The following is a 19,891-nucleotide window of genomic DNA, read 5'->3' on the forward strand; positions in this document are numbered from 1 at the left end:
AAGGCATGCTGAAATGCCTTGCAGACGCTTAGTTGTGTGTGTGAGCATGCTTTGCCATAGACCTGTGAGGTAGCGGTGGCATCTATTGGAGGGCATTTGATTAACTGAGCTGTGTGCACTTGCCAGCTGCATGGCCCGGCTGCACTACTGTAGCTCAAAAGCAAAACACAAGTGGTTGCCAGCGGTGGCTGAAACGCAGCGATGTATCGCTATCTCCAACTACATTAAAAGTTTGGTTCTTTCTTCCTCCAAAAATTCCCTCTGCTCATGATTCATTTCCTCTCTTCCACTGCTCCCCCCCACTCTCTTCTTAGAAGGTGCAGTGAAGATAGATAAGCACTGTAGTGTTTTCCTGGAGACTGTCAGATTTGAGCCATTTCACACCTAGGGAACTGATGTGGCTGGTCAAGTATGGAGACTTTTGTCACAACAAAACTTCATACTGATTTCTGGGAAGGGGAACAAATGATTAATTTGGGTAGTCAAAAACAGAAGGCACCAATGTGGTAGTGGTAGAGAATTTGAGTTAGCTTTTTAACATAATGAGCTTGTTTAGCAAAATTGCAAGGCCAGTGTGGATGCCTGGCTGGGATTAACTTCATTGCTGGCCATGTGGTTGGCACCAGCTACGGAATTACCTCCCAGAGTTTTGAGTATCACTGTTCTTGAATGAACAGACACTGAGCTCAAAGGGAAGAGTACCAGTTTCCTAAGGCTGGTGCTTGGTGGTTTTATGAGTTTCAAAGAAGAATTGAAAATCAAATCTCAAGCACTCGTCTTCAGTCACAAGTTTCTATTCAGAGCAGAACTAATGCCCTACAGTTACTAAAACGGAGTTTTATCTTGATGTGCTCCAGAGTGTCATGGCATGCTTGCCTTTGCTCTTAATATTCCTCTTCACCCATTTCCCCATGCTTCCAGAACACCCCCCTTTGAACAGCCGTCTTCTCAATGAGCTCTATGTTGTGTTTATTGCAAATGGCATAGGGGCAGCTAAACATGACTTTATGACTTAACCCTTCTATCCATGTGGCTGTGGACATTCTGGAGCTCCTCCAGCTTAGGCACCATCTCAAAATATGCCTTTTATTCTTCTTTATTTCTTGATGAAGGGACCTGAAGTTGGCAGCAGACACCAGGTCAAATACGAGTCCAATGTGTTGTGCTATCATTGTCAGTAAAACAAACTGCATATGGGATTCCTTCAGGAGAAACCCCAACAGTAGACTGAGAAGAGTTATTGTTCACCTTCATTCCTTGCTGGCAAGGCTGTTAACCGGTCTTGAGTCCTCCAGTGGAAGTGGGATGTTGAAGAGCTGGAGAGGGTCCAGGGGAGGGCTACTGGGGCAGTCAAGGACCCAAAGCACATGGCCTACAAGAAGAGGCTGAGGGAGCTTTGCCTCCTCGCCCTGGTGGAGAGGAGGCAAGGGAGTAATCCAATGGCAGCTTGTGGCTACTGCCAGGGGCATTACGAAGATGACAGAGCCAAATGCTTCTGGCCAGATGGCAAATTAAAATGCCTTGGGCATGCATAGTGGATTGGAAGATTCAGCTGGAGAGTTGGAAGAACATTTTCATCAGGAAAATAGTGCAACACTTTAACAAGTCACCAGATAGCAGGGGATTCTCCATTTCAGAGTTTTTCAAGGACAAAGCCACAGCAAGCCTTATCTATTGTTGGTGATAGTCTGGTCTCCTGCTAAAAGCAGGACTGGGTAACCTGCAGAGATTCTCTTTCTTTCCTGACAGTACTGCAGGCTTTCAGCTTCTTAAAGAAGGAAGCACTTAAATCTTTATTTTTGCTTTGTGTTGCAAAAGGGTGACAAGGATACATTGGGGTGCTCATGTCTTGATGATGTCAAATCACCTCTTGTTGTGAAACTCAGAAATGTAGTCTCTTTTTCTGACTGTTTGTATGAAGGGATCTGTGTACTTCCTTCCCTACAGTTTTCATGCACTCAAATATCTTGCTTCCATTAGCAGTCTCTACACGGCATCAGTTCCCAGCCATCTGGCAGCAATCACTCTTCAGTGTGTTAGGATATAGGATTTTCCATGGGAAAAGCTATTTCCCTTGATTATTTGCAAGGTGCCACAGGCTGAACTGCCAAAAACGAGGCACAAGTTGGTGCAGTGCTCAGGAAGGAGGAGAAATCATCCAGAGATTTGGCATACTTGAGGCTGTGACTTCCAGGACAGCTTGGGATGTGGGGGAGGAAAAGTTAAGAGGATCAGGTGGGAGGAAAAGAATCTGGGATTAAAAATTTTCATCCTGGATACAGTTCCTGCCCATTAATTGATTTTAATTGCTTGCTTTTTAGTCATTACAGTTTCAAAGTCTGGTTCATACTGCCAGCTCCTTGAGGTGTCACAAGAAGGTTATAGTGGCATTGGCCCTGCGCTTGCGTCCTTCTTGAGCGGAGCTCGTGTTGTGCCCATGTTCTGGGCTGCAGCTCCTCTTCCATTCACAGAAATCCTCTCAATAGCTTGGGGTTCAGACTGCCAGTTGCAGATCTCTTTTCTTCCAGGGACAGCCGCAGCTGATTTCCCGCAACCACAGCTATTTTGGAAGAGAAGTGGAGCACAGGGAACCCATCTTAAATAAAAACCCACCTACACCCACACTAGCCTTGCTGGATAGGACCTCAAGGTCTGCAGTGCTTCCTTGTTGGCTCTGCATCAGTTTCCCCACTCTCTACTGAGCTCAGATCCCTGCTGTTTCTCCCCAGGCTGAGACATACACGCACAGTGCTCTGCAAAGCTAATATAATTATCTATGTGTCAATATGCTGCCACGGTCCCATTTGGTCCCACTGGGGTCCTTGTTGATATCTCACTGCTGAGCTGAATGTCAGTTCTGCACAGTTCCTTCTTGTTTACAGCCAGCATCAGCATCCAAACAGGCTGGGCTTGCTCTAACAGTTTTAACCTTGCCATATCTTGTTGTCCTGATTTCTTTTCTCTTATGATGGTCATCTTGATGGGCCTGATTCCAGTAGTTCTCCACTGTTTGAGAAGTCCAGTCCCGTAACCATTTTATTTGATGGATAAGCTCTATGTTGCTTGACAGTGCCTTGCTGAAGTAGGAAGCCAAGTACTGAGCTGTGCTATAGGCAAGACAATTAATATGGGCAGAGAAGGAATAAAGGCAGCTTTTTTTTGGCAGAGGGACCTTGAAAATAAATCACGTGCAGGAAAACAGTATTTGTGTAAGGGAGCTTGTGGTCCGAGACTCCCAAAGTAACCTTTCTGCATCATTCCACCTGTTGTTTTGCTGTCCGTACTAACATATTTCCTCTCATTTTATATACAAAATTCTGAAACATCCATCTCAAACTTTTCTTTGTGCTGCAGCAACACCCTCACAAACTTGTAGGTCAAATTATCAGGAAAAGAAGGTTTAAGAACTGGAAGAAATTTGTCTGGCTCACAGCTACCTCCTGGCTCGGCTCTGAAGGCTCAACCACAAACTTTGCTGTATTTGAGTAAGCATTTTGGGCAGGCCACCAGGTCTACCTCCTCCATTGCAATTGCCTTGGGGTTTGTTGTGACCACAAGTGGCTGAGGCCTTGGATTAATGTTTTATCCAGTATGATTATGTTTGGAGTTGCTGAGGATTGTCTCATACCACAGAAGTCAAGAATCAGCCTGCTCTCTGGTGAAATTGTTATGCAGTCATTAGAGATGTATTAGATTAGATAGATCTATCTATCTCCAGGGAGCCAGTACTATCTCTTTGTTTCAATGCACATGGGCCAGTCAAGTTCAATTTATTGGGATTTTAAAGCCTAGTTTGTCATCCAACACCAGGATGTGACATGGCTGTAAAAGGAAGATCTCATTCATCAGCTTTTATGTGTGTGTTTTGCAGCAGCAGTCAAATTCAAATAGCCTGCATCTAACCCCCAAACTACTAATGCAATTATATTGCGAAAGAAAAGGAGTTTTAGTTTGCCCTTTTACCTTTTCCACTGTTGAAGCTGATATGAGAGAAATGAGCTAAGGAAGAAACTTAGGGAAGAGTAATTTTTCAGTTGATACCAAAATTGTCCCAAAAAGCAGAATTTTGGTGTAAGAATGAAGGTGATACTGTGTTGGTACCTGATGAACTATGTTCATGGTGATGTTAACCTGCGGCAAATATCTTTGTGGCATGTAGAATCTTTACTACAGTTTCTTTACTATCTCCACTATGGACTTGCTGTCTTCCTGCTATGTCTGAGTGATGCTGTAGAAGTAGTAGTGACTTAATACATAAAACGTAAGTCACATCCCAAACTGGTGTGGATCTGCTGGCAAAAAATGAAGTGTGGATGCAGCCATGCTAGGGAAAAAAAAAGTTATTTTCCAAGTGTTGGTTATTTAGTTAAAAGGATGGACACATGCTGTGTTCATTTGTGAGCCATAGCAGCTGGAGAATAAGAAATATAACGTTGCGTTTCCAGTAGGTGATATTGCTGGCATATCTTAAGTTGGATACAGCTGTATTGCTGCAAACCCTTTTGAGTGCAGATAAAGTCACAGCTGGAAGTCTAGGGCTTTAGAGTCATAGAATAATTGATTTTGGAAGGGATCTCTGGAGGTCATCTGGGCCAACCCCTTGCTCAAAGCTGGGCGAACTTTGAATTTAAATCAGGTCTTCTAGAGGATCCCATGGAAATTTGATTGAAGCTGTTAAAGCCAGAGTGAGATGATACTAGATTGTATGCTTCGAGGAATAATTCAGCACAGGCAGTGCTCTAACTAGGTTTCTTTCTCCTTTAATTCCTGTGATTACATTAGTGATGTCCCACAGCAGGAAATTGATGAATGCTTTCAGCCCTGTTTAACTGAGGAAGTTACTTTGATTTATTTATTTACTTATTTTTGAGGGGATTGGGCTGAAGATGCAAAACCCTGCCTTATCTAGGCAATTGGAAGAAACTCTGGGTCTGGGGGGAGAGGAAGATTTAAACTTGTTCCAGCTGACACCTGCTGTGCAAGACTAAAGCAAAGCATCAAGAAATGTCCAGAAACAGTGCAAAGTGAAGAAACCTGATTTCAGAGAAAGATATGCCACAAGGAGTCAGAGTCCATGTGCATCAAGTGTGCATATGGTCAAGAAGGCAGTCACTGGAGGGTGACAGCATGTTCCAGTCATCTTCATTGTGTTTCAAGGCTCAGTTCACTCCTGTTAGCTCTCCACTGCTAACTGTTGGTCAGGGTCATGTCAGCTCCATCCACAGGATTCCCAGTGCTCAGAGTTGTTCTTGTGGCTTTGCAGTTCTCCTGGTTGTTGATGTGGTGTTTGAGGAGCATGAAGGGCCAGAGTCAATTTACTGCTGGGAGAGTCTGAGAGAGGGCTTCTTCGGACTGGTTAATATTACAAGAATTAAATTTGGTGAGGTGTTGTGCAGATCGGCAATGATTAAGGGATTTCAAAAGGAATCACAGTTTCCCCAAATCACATCATTTCACATATAATGTAAAATTGATGAGGATAAGTAGTACCATATGGGAAAGACATCCCAGGAGAGCTTTGGTTGAGTTTGTAAGTACCTATGGCACTTCCTATGTTTGGTTAAGGACCTCTAATGAGACCAGAATTTTGACATTACATCCTTTTTTGGAGGCCACAAGGAGCAGGAAAGCTTCACAGCTAGAGATTATTGGCCATAAACAGAAATAAATTCATGGGAACACTGCCAAGAGAAACAAGCAGCTTTGGGAGTTTGTAAAGAGCAAATCTCTCTGGTCAGCCTCAGTTAGTGCTTTTGGCTAATTAGTGGAGTGGAGGTGATGAGGACAAAGCAAAGAACTGTATTTTAGCGGGTCATTTGGATTTGTGCTTTTGGGAATTTCAGGAAAAAAAATGAAGACAAATAAGCTTAGAGTAGAAACATCCAGTCTTGTGGGCTGTACTTCTAACTGAAAGGGGCAATGTGTGGCATGACTTTACATCACAAAGGGTGTCCCCTTGGTTCAGTGCTAGAGCTGATCTTTAAAACTCAGAAGGTGAAATAAAGTCAAAAGTTTTCTCTTTGAGTTTTTTTTACATGGATGGAAGAGAAAGGAGAGTGGGGAGAATGCAGTCTGCCTTTCTATACATGGCTCTTGTAAATCCTTGGAGACAAAACTTGGGTTATGCAGGGACAGGGTTGTCTTGATCGTGTTCCTGAGTAGTATCAGAAAGAAGCCACATTAGGGCTTCCAGTTGCATCTGCTGTCAGCAAACAAGGTCCTGGCTCCCTGTGTCTGGTCAATCCCTTGGCCTTAGGAGCGATGGTTAACTGTGCATGGGTGATACTAAGAACATTATGAACCTACGTCAAGTCAGTGGATTTAGGAAGGAGTGGGATGGAAGACAAAGCAGACTGTCTGGAAGCACAGACTGTTGTTGCTCGTTTTTTGTTAAACACTGTTGCTACCCACTATGAAGCATTAGCTTAATTAATTCAGGGACAAATTCTTCCGTCTTGGCAAAGTCCATCAACATCCAAGGAGTATTTGGTCCATGTAATAAATATGAAAATGAAATGAAGATTTATTTGGGTACACTCTAATCACAGAAAAGCCAGCCTGTCTCAGAGATGAATGTACTAACAATTTCAAAAGTAGACAAATTGGTACTCTACCCTTCCATTGCTTATCTGATGTGAGGCTAAATTGACTTGGAACCCTCTTTGTTTTACCTTTGCTTCTGAAAGGTGAATGACATCCTGTAATTAAAAGCAAAACCAAGCACTTATGCCCACATATCAAAAAAAAAAGGAGCAAAAACCTTGTCAGGCTTTTATTACTACCTGGTATTATCTTCTATTGATATTCCTCGCCTGACGTTTTTAGATAATGTGGTCTCGTCTTGGGATTCGTGGATTCCAGTTCCTCTGCTGTGGTGTATTCTTTCATCGTTAGAATTTTCTGAACTTACGGCATTGGCATTAAGATCGTCCTAACGATAGAACCAGAGCACACTGTTTTCCTTATTTATGTGGCGTGATTTCACTCTTTGCTCTTAATGTTATTTATCATGGTTAGTCCGGTCTTATCCTCTGCCTCCAAAAGTAGGTGATGACTAATGCTTCCAAGGAAGGAAGGATAACAGAACTGCGGGCAGCCACAGCTGATTTCAGTCTGGTTTTTGTCTTTGATATTATTCATCACTTTACCCCTTCCATTTTAAGTTACCATTCTTGAAAAAATGGTCTTAGGCTAGCATCCACCATTTCATAAAGGGTTGCTGAAAAGTTGAAGTGAGTTCAGAGTAAATACACATGAATGAATCAAGAGAAGTCTGCTCTTTACAGTGATTTTAACTGATACTTAATTTAAATGTTTTGATTTGATTTAACCAATGACTTGGCCGTGTTCTGAAAGGATCTGCATAAGGAAGAGAGGCAGGTCTGTAATGCAGATGACAGGAGCGTAACAAAATCCAATGGCTGGAAGTAGAGCTAGATAAATTTAAGGCCAGACATAAAGGAGAAGCTGTAATTATGGTGCTTAATTGCTTGCCCAAACAATTTACTTAATGCTGTAGCAGACCCTCCAATACTTGCATTCTTTCAGTTGAGGCTACATGTACTTTCTAACAAATATTCTTTAGCTCAACAAAAGCTTCATGGAGAAATAGTTGGGTAGAGCTCAGTGCCCTGCGCAGGGCAGAAGGGTTGACAAGATGGTCAACAGGACTTTCAAAGCGGAGACATAAGGACAATTTTGGAGACTTTTGTCTGGGGTGGGGCAGTGAATTTGGGAAAGGGGTATTGCCAGAGTGGCCAGAGAGTAAGGAGTTGCGGGAAAAGCTTGTAGCAGCTAGATGGGGAACAGAGATGTTGAGTTACTGCTGACCATGGAGGATGGCTATGTGAGAGAGGCAGGCAGAAATGCAGAAGGCTTCAGCCAAGAGAGGGGGAGATGTGGCCCTGATGGCGAAAGCAAGAGATGGCTGTCTCTGTAGGAAGGTTCTCAGGGGCATGAGCTCTGATGACAAAGGTCATTCCAGCCCGGCTGTCTTAAATGTTGGGTGGCTAGATTTATTCAGGTTTGCTAGGAAGGGGCTCATTGAAGGGAAACCATACCTGACAAATGACTTGCGTGGAACAGAAATGAGGGGGCAACTGTAGATTTAACCTGCAGTTTAACTTTTCAGTGAGAGCTCTGTGGTCCAGCCATTGCCTGGAGCAGCAGATGGATCAGGCCCTTAATGCATTGTATTTGGCATACAAGGAGCAGCAGCTTATCCAGTAAAAGGCTGGTGAGAGTTACTGTTCTTCAGTGGTGGTGGTGGTGATTGTTTTTGGAGAACAAGGGTGGGTTTGATGATTTTTTTAACTCCCATCTGCTCTTAGCCTTGGAAGAGGAGCTTGCTGTATTCACCATCAGAAATGTGTAATGCAGCTATTGTAACATCTCCATCTAAGCAGCTAAGCTGAGCAGATCCACTTTACCGCATTACCCCTTACCAGCGTGCATGCTTTCAGGATCTTTTTTCTGATCCTGCTTCCTGGGTTTCCCCCACCCATCCATCTTGATGCTCCCTTCATTGTGTTTTTCTTGTTCCTTGTTTTTCTCAAGCCTGCAATAGCCAGTACAGCTTGTTCTTTTTATTCTCTGAGTTTCTCAGTGCCGCTGACTTCTGCAATCCCCCACATCCCACATCTAGCTAGAAACTTCTGAAAACAATACTGTTTACTGTAGAACCAGCAGAAATAACTTGTTTTGGAAGGAAGCACCCCTGAGACAAAAGTGAAACGTGTTTACTGGTCGTGTTTGCTGGCTAGCCAGAAAAGCACTGCCTTTACCTATTGGAGGTTCTCATCCAAGTGCACGAACCACGGTGGCATCTGTAAGCGTAAATTTAGAGTAAGAGGGTTGGTTATAAGCCCAAGTTTCCCTGTACTGTTACTTGTCCACATCACAAAATGGTCATCTGATTTGCTCCAAAGAAGCTTCTGATTGAAAACCAGGCAATATTATAGGGAATGGTGAGGGAGCGCTGATGGCTTAGCCAGGGTGCTCCACCATGGAGAAGTCTACAGAGAGAGTTGGGGGGCTGTGCCCATCTGCAAGCTACTTTCCCTTATATTTTGCCTTGCTCTTGCCCTTTTACTAGGTGAAAAAACAGGAGGGGGGGGAATAACAACAAACCCAGAAGTTTAGCTTCAGCTGTTAAAAAGAGATCAATTCATTTTCCTTTTTTATGATCTCATAAAGTAGTTAGGCTAAATTTAATTGAGGCTAGGGAGCTGGGGATGGAGCACACAAGGAAAAGGGAACTTGCTGAAAACGTTGTCAAGGCACAGATAGCAAAAATGAGTGGCAGCAAATGCATAACAGAAAATGAGAAGGGGAGAAAGAGGAAGAGAAAAGGCTAACGGGAAACAATTAGAAAATACCACCGCCGCCAAAACAAATGCATTAGAGGGTAGCCGAGATGGAGCTGCATGCCAGCTTACAGTCAGCAACTGAGTTACAGCAGTGTGGTCTTCACTCACCCAAACTGTCCATAAGAGCACTGTGCTTTTTAAGCTCATTGATTTGAGATTCACATCATCTTCAGGCCTCCCCAGCACTGTGCAGCCTGGCTACTGAAGGAGAAGGAGGAGGTTTGAGCATCACTCAATCCATCCCTGCTGTGAACCTGGCAGACCATGAGAGCTCAGTGGGGCCAAGGCGTGTTGCCTGGGAAGGTGGTTGAGGAACAACTAGGGACCTGCCAGGACAGCAGTGATGATGATCTGCTCAGTACTGGGATTTTTTTTGCTTTGAATCAGTATGGAGGTCATGTCCAGGGTCTGAGGGCACTTCACGCAGTGGGACGCTCTTTCATATGAGATGTCAAGCCAGGGCTGAAAACCTGTCAGAATAAAACTCCAGGATATTTTTAGCAATGGATAAGGTATGGTCGTCTTTGGAGGTAATAACTCTGCAGTGTGCAGAGTTGGCCTGTTTAGCTCTTAAGGCTGAGTGCCCTCATTGCTTTCTGCTCTTAAAACCTAGATAGTTGCCTGAGTTTTGTTGCTGCATTTTACATTTTTGGAGCATGTGGGATGAGGAGGCGGCAGTGTAGGTGAATCTTACTGCTCGAGTGACAGTCGTTTTCTAGGTCCATCGGGTCTGGTGTTCGTATGGGAAGTACCAGGTGGTGGGACCGCGGTTTGCGTACCCTCCACCCCCACCCGTCGTGGCTGGTTTCCTCTCTGACCCTGTGGGGAGGACCTGCCTTTCACTTCTTGCTTTCAGAATGATGCTTTGCACTGTTAATGTAAGGTCGGAAGGCAGGCATTTGTGGGAGGAAATGTTGCATCCTTGGATGCCTGTCCATCTCCAGGTTGTTCCTGCCACACCCCTGTCTCTCTCATTTCTAGCCAGTTTCTCCATGCTGGCCCCAGTGGCTTCCTTTCACTGGTATCGGATGTCTAGCACAACAGGTTTATCCTCCAGCGGTAGGGATGGCGAAATTGCTGCGTGCATGCCAAGCAGTCAGACTGCATGGTGAGGAAGAACCAGAAGTGTTGGGGCTGACGTTTGGCACTTGCTAGTTCCTCTCCCACATACAGAGCGATGGAGGTGGAAGATCACCATACATTGTCTATCCCCTAGTGTTGGGTCAGACTTTAAGTAGAAATGACTCCTCAAGTAGGAAACCTGTTACCTGGAGTAAACTTACTGGGCTGGAATAAGCACACACACAGCCCTTGCTGTTAGCTGGAGATGCTGTCCCCATGCTACCATGTGGAGACCTTGCTCTTTTCCCCCAGACTGCATTGCTAACAGCAAATTGCTAAGACAAGGTTATCCGTGCAGGAGCCCACCGAACTACTTTCTCTAGTTTATACCCACTAGTCTTAATTTGCTTCTTTGCTGAAGAACTCAGCTGAATTTGCTCCAACATGAAGCTTGTAGGATGCAGATGCTTTGCCAGCCAGGGTGAGTTGGCAAAATAGCTCTGCTGCTAAGTCCCAACAGCTTAGTCTTGATGTTTCTAGTGATATGGGAGCCCAAATTAGGAGAAAGGTGAAACAAAGTGTGATTTCTTCTTTGTTTTCTCTGGGTAGTCTTAAATATGCTGTCAGGTATGCCTTCTTCCTGCCTAAATGTACCATATAATCCTGGGGGCTGGTTGAAGAGCTCAGAGTTGTTTGTTTCTCTGAGAAACACGTGTGCGTGGAAGTCTTAGCTGCGAGGCACCAAGAAAGTATGCCCAGGTGGTCTGGGAGCGGACCTGTGGCTCCTCATGAGCTGTTCAGATGGTCGGCTGCACGCATGACCACAGAGCTGTGTCAGAATAGTTAGAGCTGTAGCACTCTGGGCTTCGGTAATGATTTCACTCCAAGGGGGACTACACCTGCCAGAGGCCACCTTTCCTCTGTCCCCTTTCCTCTTCCCACCCATTCACATCAAGCCCTTTGCTGCCACGCTCAGCTGAGCCACAGCTCTTGCATCTCAGCCCCAGCAGATTGCCCCAGCTGCTGCAGTTAGAAATCACCTCTTTGCAAATCCAGCAGCGCCTCTGCTTTGTCCTCTTGTTCCCAGATGGAAGTGCTTTTCTGCAATGGCAGTCTGCTAATGTCTCCCATGGCCTGGTGCTATCTCTTGCACTGATCCTTTTCCATGATCAAAACAAATCTTTCCTCATTGGGTCACAGCTGCCTGCTGGTTTTGGTGGCCTTGAGGAGTCCTGGCACCAAAGCAGAGCATGGGCAGAAGTGACAGGGTGCTCAAGAGCTTCAAAATTAGCATTGGCTTTTGTCTGTGTGGGGTCTTCATTTCCTGATTGCATCTCAAATCTAGCTCTGTAGGACCATCTGATGGTACTGTAGAACCATCGCTGCTACCCAGCAAGTGTGGTTTGTGTGTGGTGAAAAGCACTTGTTCATTGCAATGAACAGGTTTTTTATGGGCAACATTTTCAGCAGCATCTGAGTCCAGTTCTCAAAAGTGATGTAGGCTTTTAAGAGGCCAAAGCCAAGATTTTCATAAATAAGTAATGATTTGGGCTGCCTCTGTTTGCTGTTACACAAGTTGAGATGTCTAAAAGGAGCCTGGTTGTCAGCGGTTGTGGGATCCTGGCGTTTTTTCAAAATTGACATGCTTTTAAAACATCTTAAGCTGGGCATTCAGAAATGGAGGCATCAAGAATGATGAGCTACTTTTGAAATCCTGTTTCTTGAAAAGTTTGAATGAAAGTCGCTGAGATGTGGGGTCCTAAATGACATGTGGAAAAGTGCTAAAGGTGTATTTTGGAAGTGTGTCTGCCTAGCTGTGACTACGCTTGTCCCCAGAGCACCTGCACTGTTGTTTGTTAATGTACTCACAAAAGCCTAACGGGGGAAAGCAAATATATCACTACTGTGCTGAATGGATGGTGGGATTGACGGGCTTCTCCAGGGTATCAACCTGCCTCTGCTTCGGTTTGAAGAGGAAAATAGCAATGCTTTTTGCAGGCACCACCAATGAGCTGATGAGTAATTCTGACCTACTGGGGAAAGACAGACAAGTCTGTCTCCTACGTCCTATACATCAGGACCAATATGTTTAAATATAAGCATGCACAAGTTAAATATGTTTAAGGGTTTTGTGGGTTTGATTTTGTAAACCAGCAAAGCAGTTAAGTTGCAACTGTTCTTTCTCCAGCCTAAATTCCTAACGTACGTGCGATTGTCTTCGCCTCTCCTCTCAGATCTGAACCATGTCCCACCCATCCTGGCTGCCACCCAAAAGTACCAACGAGCCCGTTGGTCACGTTACTGCAAGGATGGAGACGACACACACCTTTGGGACTCCCAGCATCTCGGTGTCCACCCAGCAGACGCCAAAGAAGTTTGCACCTGTTGTTGCCCCCAAGCCAAAGTACAACCCATACAAGCAACCAGGAGGTGATGGTAAGTATTTACTTTTTTTAGGAAGGAACCACAACTGTCTAATTTAGAGGAATTGACTGCTAACACAGGCTGTTCTTGACTTGCTTTTTGTTGATGAGTTTGTGGGAGCCTCCTGATTATTCGAATCGAGAAGAATGTGAAAGTATCTCCTACCCTTGTGTCTGGCTAGCTACCATCCTGAGAGGCGCAGGGCTGGGGAAGGACATGGGGACAGATCTTTCTCCTTTTTAATTAGAAGCAGATGTCCTATGTCCAAAACTGGTACATTTCAAGGGGTTTTGCTTGTTTGGTCTTTGCTGGTATGTGTTGATCCAGGGAGCTGGGGCTTGAACAGCCCTTTTCAGTATTGGTTTTGTTCATCCTAGCACAATGGGAATCCTTTACAAACATGGGACTGAGCTGTGGGAGTATGGGTATAACTGGAGCGGTGGGGCATAAGTTTGATAGAACGCATCTAGGAGTGCTTCTGCTCCAGCCTGCTGGTTTGAATCTTTTTTGCTTTTATTTTTTTTCCTCTACTATGGAACGGTCTTGACTATGCAATAATGTAATGATATAATTCCAAGGATATTTACATGACCATTGCAGTAGCCTCTGGAGCTGTTTTGTCAGTAAAACAAATGGCTACCAGTTACCCATGTGTTGGCCTTCCTCTGCCTCCTGCTATGAGAGTCCTCCTGTCTTCACGGAGTTGAGCAGCGAGCGTGGGAGTTGGGTTCATGGCTTGTGGACACATGGAGGGGAGGGAGTTCCTGGCCATGGAGGGAGGGAGTTCCTGGCAGTGGGAGCACATGGCTGGGAGCACCTCTGGGGCTTGCAACTGGAATCCTGCCAGTTGGAGACCTGGGATGCCCCTGACTGACAGTGGAGAGTGTGTGATGGAGCCTTACCGCAGCAGAAACAAGGTGGGAGCCAAGGATTTTGGGAGAAAGCGCTAGCTGTCTTGGCAGAGTAGTGACTTTTCTATTCCCAGTGATATACTATGGTTAGAAATGGGTGGAAAACTCTTCTCCCTCCTCCTCTCCATCCTCCCCCCAAAGAAACTCAGCTGTATTCAAGAAAATTGCCAAACCAGATTTTGATTTTTGGTTTTTGTTGCTCTACTTTGTCCCATCACCACTTTTCCCTCTTTTGTGTTGAGTGCAATAAGATAAATGTCATCTGTATCTTTTTTTCCTTTTTCTACTCTGTCTTTTGAAAGTGTATGCATTTTCAGGAAGCCTGCAGAATGATGGAAAGGAGAGAGGAAAACAAAGCAGCATATTAAATCTCACACTTGAGTGATTTTCTAAAGTTAAGGACATTTTGTAGGAAAGTTGGAAAAGTCTGATGAGTGTTTCAGTTTTTTCCCTCTGCCACTCTAATTTCAGAGAATTCAGAACGAAAAAAGAAAATGTGTTGGAGGGGAAAAACGAAGTCATATGCACCTGTTCTGTTGCATTCAGTAACAAAACATTAGCGAGTAAGAGGAAGAGAAAGACATTTGGAATGTAAAAAGTGAAAAATAATCCATTTCTGAAGTGCAATGAAAATGTCACCTCCAAGTCAAGTGGAAATTTTTATTTTTCTCACTCTCTTAAAATCTAAAATAATAATGGAAAATGACATACTTTTTTCTAGGAAAACTGTTGTTGATCAGCCACTGTTTTTCTTTGTGAAGATTCTCAGTGTGCCTTAATTGTTGGTGCTTTAGTGATGGTAGATCCGATTATATGTGACTCAGGAACATCACCACCTTCTAAAAAATTCTTTGTTTCTTGGCATTTGGGGAAAGAGGCTTTCCCCAAGAGCAGTGCAGATGCTGCAGGCTGAGAAGGGGAGACGAGACACGCCAACATTTCTCATGCAACGCTGACTGCCCAGTCCTGCAAGCAGTTGAGCATCGCCAGGTCTGTTAGAAACCAGGAGACACTGGGAGCTCACAGGAGGCCTTTTTCAGTACCAATCCCTTGCCTTGTCTGGTGCTGGGCATTTGGAGATCCCAGCGTCATCTGACAGGCCTGGAAGAGCTAAGGGCTGGCCAAGACCTGCTCAGGGACTGGCTTAGTGATGTGACAGTGTGCCCGCAGCTTAAGCTAATCCACTTTCAGAAGGTGACACGCTGCTGGTTGGTGTCAGCAGCCGGTACAAAGCCATTAGCCCAGCCATATATAACCCTGAGAACACAAGACTTCTGGGATCTGGCAGGTGAGGGGTGACAGCAAGAAAATATTTAGCCCATCATGCTTCATTCACTCTCTGTGGCTCCCTTCTCTCCTCCAGGCTCCCTAATTGTTTCTTCAGTGACCTCCGTTGTTTTTGCAGCAATAATGTAGCCTGGGAGACTGCTCTATGCCCCACTGGTTCCCTGTGTAGGGGAGCACCGTGAGTTGTTTTGCCTAAATTTGTTCTCTGTTGGTCACAGGTCTTTCCCTTCTGGTTAGCTGTGAGTCTGTAGGCGGAGGAGCTGCAGCATCCCCTTTTACCCCAGTGTGCTTTCACCCCTCCTGTCCCTCTGGAGGTGCTTCGTTTGGAGGCACATGGGCTTTCTTCCCAGTGCATGGGTAGCACACAGCACAACATCCTTCTGCTAGAGAGGAGTGTGAGCAGCGACACCGCTCCAGGGAAGGGCTGTCCCGGGGCTGCCATGGGGCAGAAAGCAGCCGGGCACATCACAGCCTGGCACAGCCTTGCCTGCCCCAGCCGTGTCACTGGAGTTAGTTCCCTGCTACCAGGGGCTGCAGGGATGGTATCGGGAGTCTCTCTGGGAGACCAGCAAATTCTGTTCCTGGTAATTTCTTCAGCTCGTTACTTTTAACATTTGGGAAAATGCATCCTCTGACCTCGTGTTTCCTTATTATTATTTTGTAGGCATGTCGGCTCACATGTAGTGGGTCTGCCTGGCTGATGGCATTTGTGGGTTTATTTCTTGAACACATTGAAAGTGCAGGGGAAAGACACTGGAGTGATCGGCTGTGGAGCAGGCACTGTGTGCCTGGTGGGGGAATGGCTGTACCCCCTCTCCCTCCCACAAAGGCATTTCCTTGGTCTCACCTTGGCTTCAATTCTCCCTCCCCTGACACCTGCACAAAAATTAGCCGGATTAAAAGCTACTCAATGGAACTTTAAAACAAGTTAGAAATGGTTAAATGACTGAAAAAAAAAAGGTGAAATCGCAACAGCCAGCGGTTTATAAACGAGCAGCATTTTAATGTGATGGGGAGCACTCAGGGTGTGTGTGGTTTAGACCAGCTAAGTGAGCAATTTTCCCAGAGCTGCCAGCTCCCTTCCTCACTGTGTGCCACGCTGCCTTGCTGTGACTTGTTTTAAACTAGATTTGTCAACTCATCAAAGCAGAGACCGTGTCTTCTTGTCGCAGGGATCCGTTTGGGGGCCCCTGGGTATGAGTGCAGCAGTAGTAGTAGTAATAATAATGATCAGTAAGACCACAGCTCTGATTAATGATGTCCTGCACGGGTCTCTGCTGTGCAGCTGGCTGGAGAGGCGAGCACAGCTGTGTTTTTATAGGTCCTACAAACACCGGACCAGACTTCCACGTGCTGCAGTCTGGGCTGGGTTTCTGGAGGATTTAGCGCTAGCATTCCCCGCTGTGACAGTTCATGGGGGATTGACCTCGCTTGATCCTGGGAGGTGTGAGCACCACGGTCCCTGGGACGTACAGGTGCCCGATGTCTTACGCAGCTCTGTATTTACCCCACAGAAGGAGGAGAACAGTTCGAGCTTGGGGAAGATGATTTTCTACTAGATAAACAAGTGTGCATGGGGAGGAAGTGTAGCTGCTGATGAGCTAGTCTGGAAATCAAAATTAGGTGTCCAGACATTCAAGCAGTGGCTCTAAAAGAGTGGCACTGGGGCCAAGGGTGGTCCATGGATGGAGCTGGATGTGTTTGCAGTTGGAAAGCATCTTCTGTTTTGTTGGGAGAAGATGGGTCCTGAGATGGATGAGACATCATCCAGTCGTGGGTCCTGACAGTGCGCCTCTTGTATTTGGCTCCTGTCTCTGTGCTCACACGTGTTTGGTGCTACCTTCCTCTTATCTCTGTTCCTCAGCAGACCCCATCCAGCAGCATGCACAGCAGGTCTCATCCTCTGTACTCACTGAGCAAAGAAATCTCTTAAGCAAAAGAATGCCCTCTCCCAAAGAAACAATATTAATCTTATTTCCTCTAAAAGCATTGGATGCCATCACTGGAAGTGTTCCAAGTCAGGTTGGATGAGGCCTTGAGCATCCTGATCTAGTGAAAGATGTCCCTCCCCGTGGCAGGATGGTTGGACTTAAATGATCTTTGAAGGTCTCTTCCAACCCAAACCATTCTGTGATTCTATGGTTGCCCTCCATTCTTTCTCTGCTGCTTATTTCTCTCATGCTTTCCAGCTTTTACACTTAAATTGGTATTTCAGCATCATCAACAGAGCTGGGGCCTTGGGGAAATGCTGCTACACAGCTGTTCCCGTCCACGCTGGGCTTAGAAAGATGGGGAGGCTTTATAGCTTGCAGATGAAGCAAATTCCATTTTCCCCTCCTTTCACTAGTCCCAGAAAACAGCCTCACCCTCCAGGGCAGATGAAGGAGGCTTCTGGCACGGAGCGAGGTTGGTGGTGGTTGCTCCACCGGCTTTGTGCGTGCTGCCCTGGGACGGGTGGCGGCGGTGCTGGCGCGAGCTTGCCTGCTGCCTGGCACGGGGAGGAGAGGTAGCCTCCGTTCCCAAACGAGCCCCGCTGTGGCAGAGCAGTTGGGGTGTGCGGGAACAGTGCCAGGGGCTGTGAGGCCAAAATCAGGGGCTTCAAAACAACGTAAAAATCTGTTGTCAGCCTGAGGTGCTTGGAAAAGCTTGAGTTGGGGCTCTTTGGGCCATCAGATGGCTTGAGCATATTGAGTGGCAGGCTTTGTGGTGTGATTTGCCTTTTGGTTTGGATCCTCTGGGTTACAAGCTTGTTTTCATAACCACAGAAGCTCTTTCCCCCTTGCTTTCCCCTCTCCCCTCACAAACATGAGTGGTGCAAGTCCAGGAGAAACAACGCCGCCGATAAAGCCCGGCCAGGTTGCAGGGCTGGGCTCTCAGCCCAGCATTCATGGGTGCCGACACTGCTCCTGTGGGTCAAATACACCTCCTCTGCTATCCTGTGTGGTCACTTGAAGGGTGATTTGATGGTGGCAGGGAAGGGAACGACTCCATCTTCACCTTCTGGGAAGTGCCAGGTCGTTGTTTGGCACCCAGGGGGTCCCTTGCTCCTGCAAAGATGACTATCTCTGCTCCCAAGAAATTAAGTTTCTCATGTTCTTGCAATGTCTTTCATTCATAGGAAGCTGACCACGTGTGTTTCTCAAGCTGCCCGAGACAGACTGAGATACTGCAGTGCCAACCCTGGCCAGAAAGGGATGTTCAGACAGCATCCTTCCCAGGGCAGTCAGTTTAAGGGCCTGCACAGCGCTTGGATGTGCGTCTTGGTCACCTTCTGAGGCTCTGAGGACAAGCTTTGCAAAATTAGCCACCTTGGTTTATGCTGCTGGTTCCTTCTAAATTGAGTATTTATTGGTGCTGATGTCTTTTCCTTGTAATTGCCACCCTTAGTGAATACAATACCTGCAGAAACAGTTAATATGGATTTAATAATAGAAACTAAATGAAGCGATGAGAATCAAAGCAAGCTCTGCCCTTCTCCATCCTTTCCTTGGGCAGCTTTCAGATATGGTGAACAACAGGACTCGTGTGAAGGTCTTTGTGGGGTTTTCAGTTTGTCTGGGTTTTTTTAGGGTTTTTTTTTAACCCTTCTCATTCCATTTACCTTGCTCGGAAGCCAGGGCAGACTCCTGAGACAAGGCACAACAGCAGCACCAGCTCCAGGGCGAGGTTGTGAGGTTGACAAGAATGTGTGTGCTTGAACCTGGCTGATCCAGGTTTCCCAGGGCTTGGCCCTCCCTGCCCTCCTCCTCCTCTTCATGCATGTGCGGGCTCTTGAGCACTGGCTAATTATATTCTGCCGTGTCTGTAGGGGACTGGGAGCATGAACTATCAGGCTGTTTGGTTTTTGGTGGGTTTTTTATAGGCAGCTATACCTTGGGGGTTTTGTTTACAGCAGCTGCTATATCAGTAGCTCTGTCTAATTTTTGAAGCTTGGGTATGGATTTATTGGACTAGGCACTCAGTGTTTTAGCTGTGCTGTTCCCTGCTCTGCAATCTTTGACAGTTCATAGAAGCTAACCAGGTCCAGGGTCTATTCATTACTTGGATGAGAGCCCTGAAAGAATAAATTCAGGCTGACTTGGGAGATTCTGCAGGTTTTGTGTTGATGTTTTTTTTTTTTTTTTTTTTTTTTCCCTGGTTGTCTGGGTCTGTGCTGGGTCTGCATCATTGCAAGAGGAATCCTCGCAAGTGGGAGGGGGCTGTGTTGGTTGAGAGGCAGCATACCTGCTCCGTGGTGCTTCTCGTGAGCTTCTGCAGTGCCGTGCTTGTCGTCGCAAGGAGGCTGGGGCGCAGGAGCAGCGGGCAGTGCCCCAGCCGTGCTCCGGTGCTGGTTTATGCACGCCGCCTCCAACGCTGCCATGAGATAACACGATTTAATCTTTCATCGTGGTGGAAGCAGAGGCTCGCTGGCTTGCACGTGTTGTGAGTTACGCCTGTGGATCGCTACTGCTGCCCAGGCAAGGCACAGGAATATGTTGTTACTTGGTCATTTTGATGCTGAATTTGGTCCTGTGAGTACCAGTGTTTCCAGTGGGATCTGCTGGTCTCTGCCTCCTGCCTCACTCCTCAGCTCTGCCACCAACTGAAAAAATCATTGATGCTCTCAGGGGGAGGCAGCATCTCAGAGATGGGAGCAAAAAAAATAGGCTGAGAAGTGCTCTAACCCTTTTCTGGTCCCACCGTGCTCTCGGGATCGAGCTCACAGAGATGAAAAATGTTGTGGGAATACAGAGGTAACCTTACTGTTGCAAATCATCCTTACTGTTACAAATCATCCTGACTGTGCCTGAGCACAGGCCCCCCCCCGCCCCCCCCGCGCCCCCGTTAGTGCTTGTTTTT

General features: G+C 46.2%; 1 protein-coding gene across 1 annotated transcript in view; it reads left to right on the plus strand.

The window, feature by feature from the left end:
* Window positions 1-19,891, plus strand: part of LOC104123373 (LIM domain containing preferred translocation partner in lipoma) — a 337,288-nt gene that overhangs the window by 98,779 nt on the left and 218,618 nt on the right. The window contains exon 6 of the mRNA XM_035891237.1: window positions 12,665-12,866. Coding sequence (XP_035747130.1) covers window positions 12,674-12,866 — 193 coding nt within the window. The 5' untranslated portion in view covers window positions 12,665-12,673. The remainder of the gene's footprint in view (window positions 1-12,664; window positions 12,867-19,891) is intronic.

This window comes from Egretta garzetta, unplaced genomic scaffold, assembly GCF_000687185.1.
Source record: "Egretta garzetta isolate BGI_Z169 unplaced genomic scaffold, ASM68718v1 scaffold333, whole genome shotgun sequence".
NCBI lineage: Eukaryota > Metazoa > Chordata > Aves > Pelecaniformes > Ardeidae > Egretta > Egretta garzetta.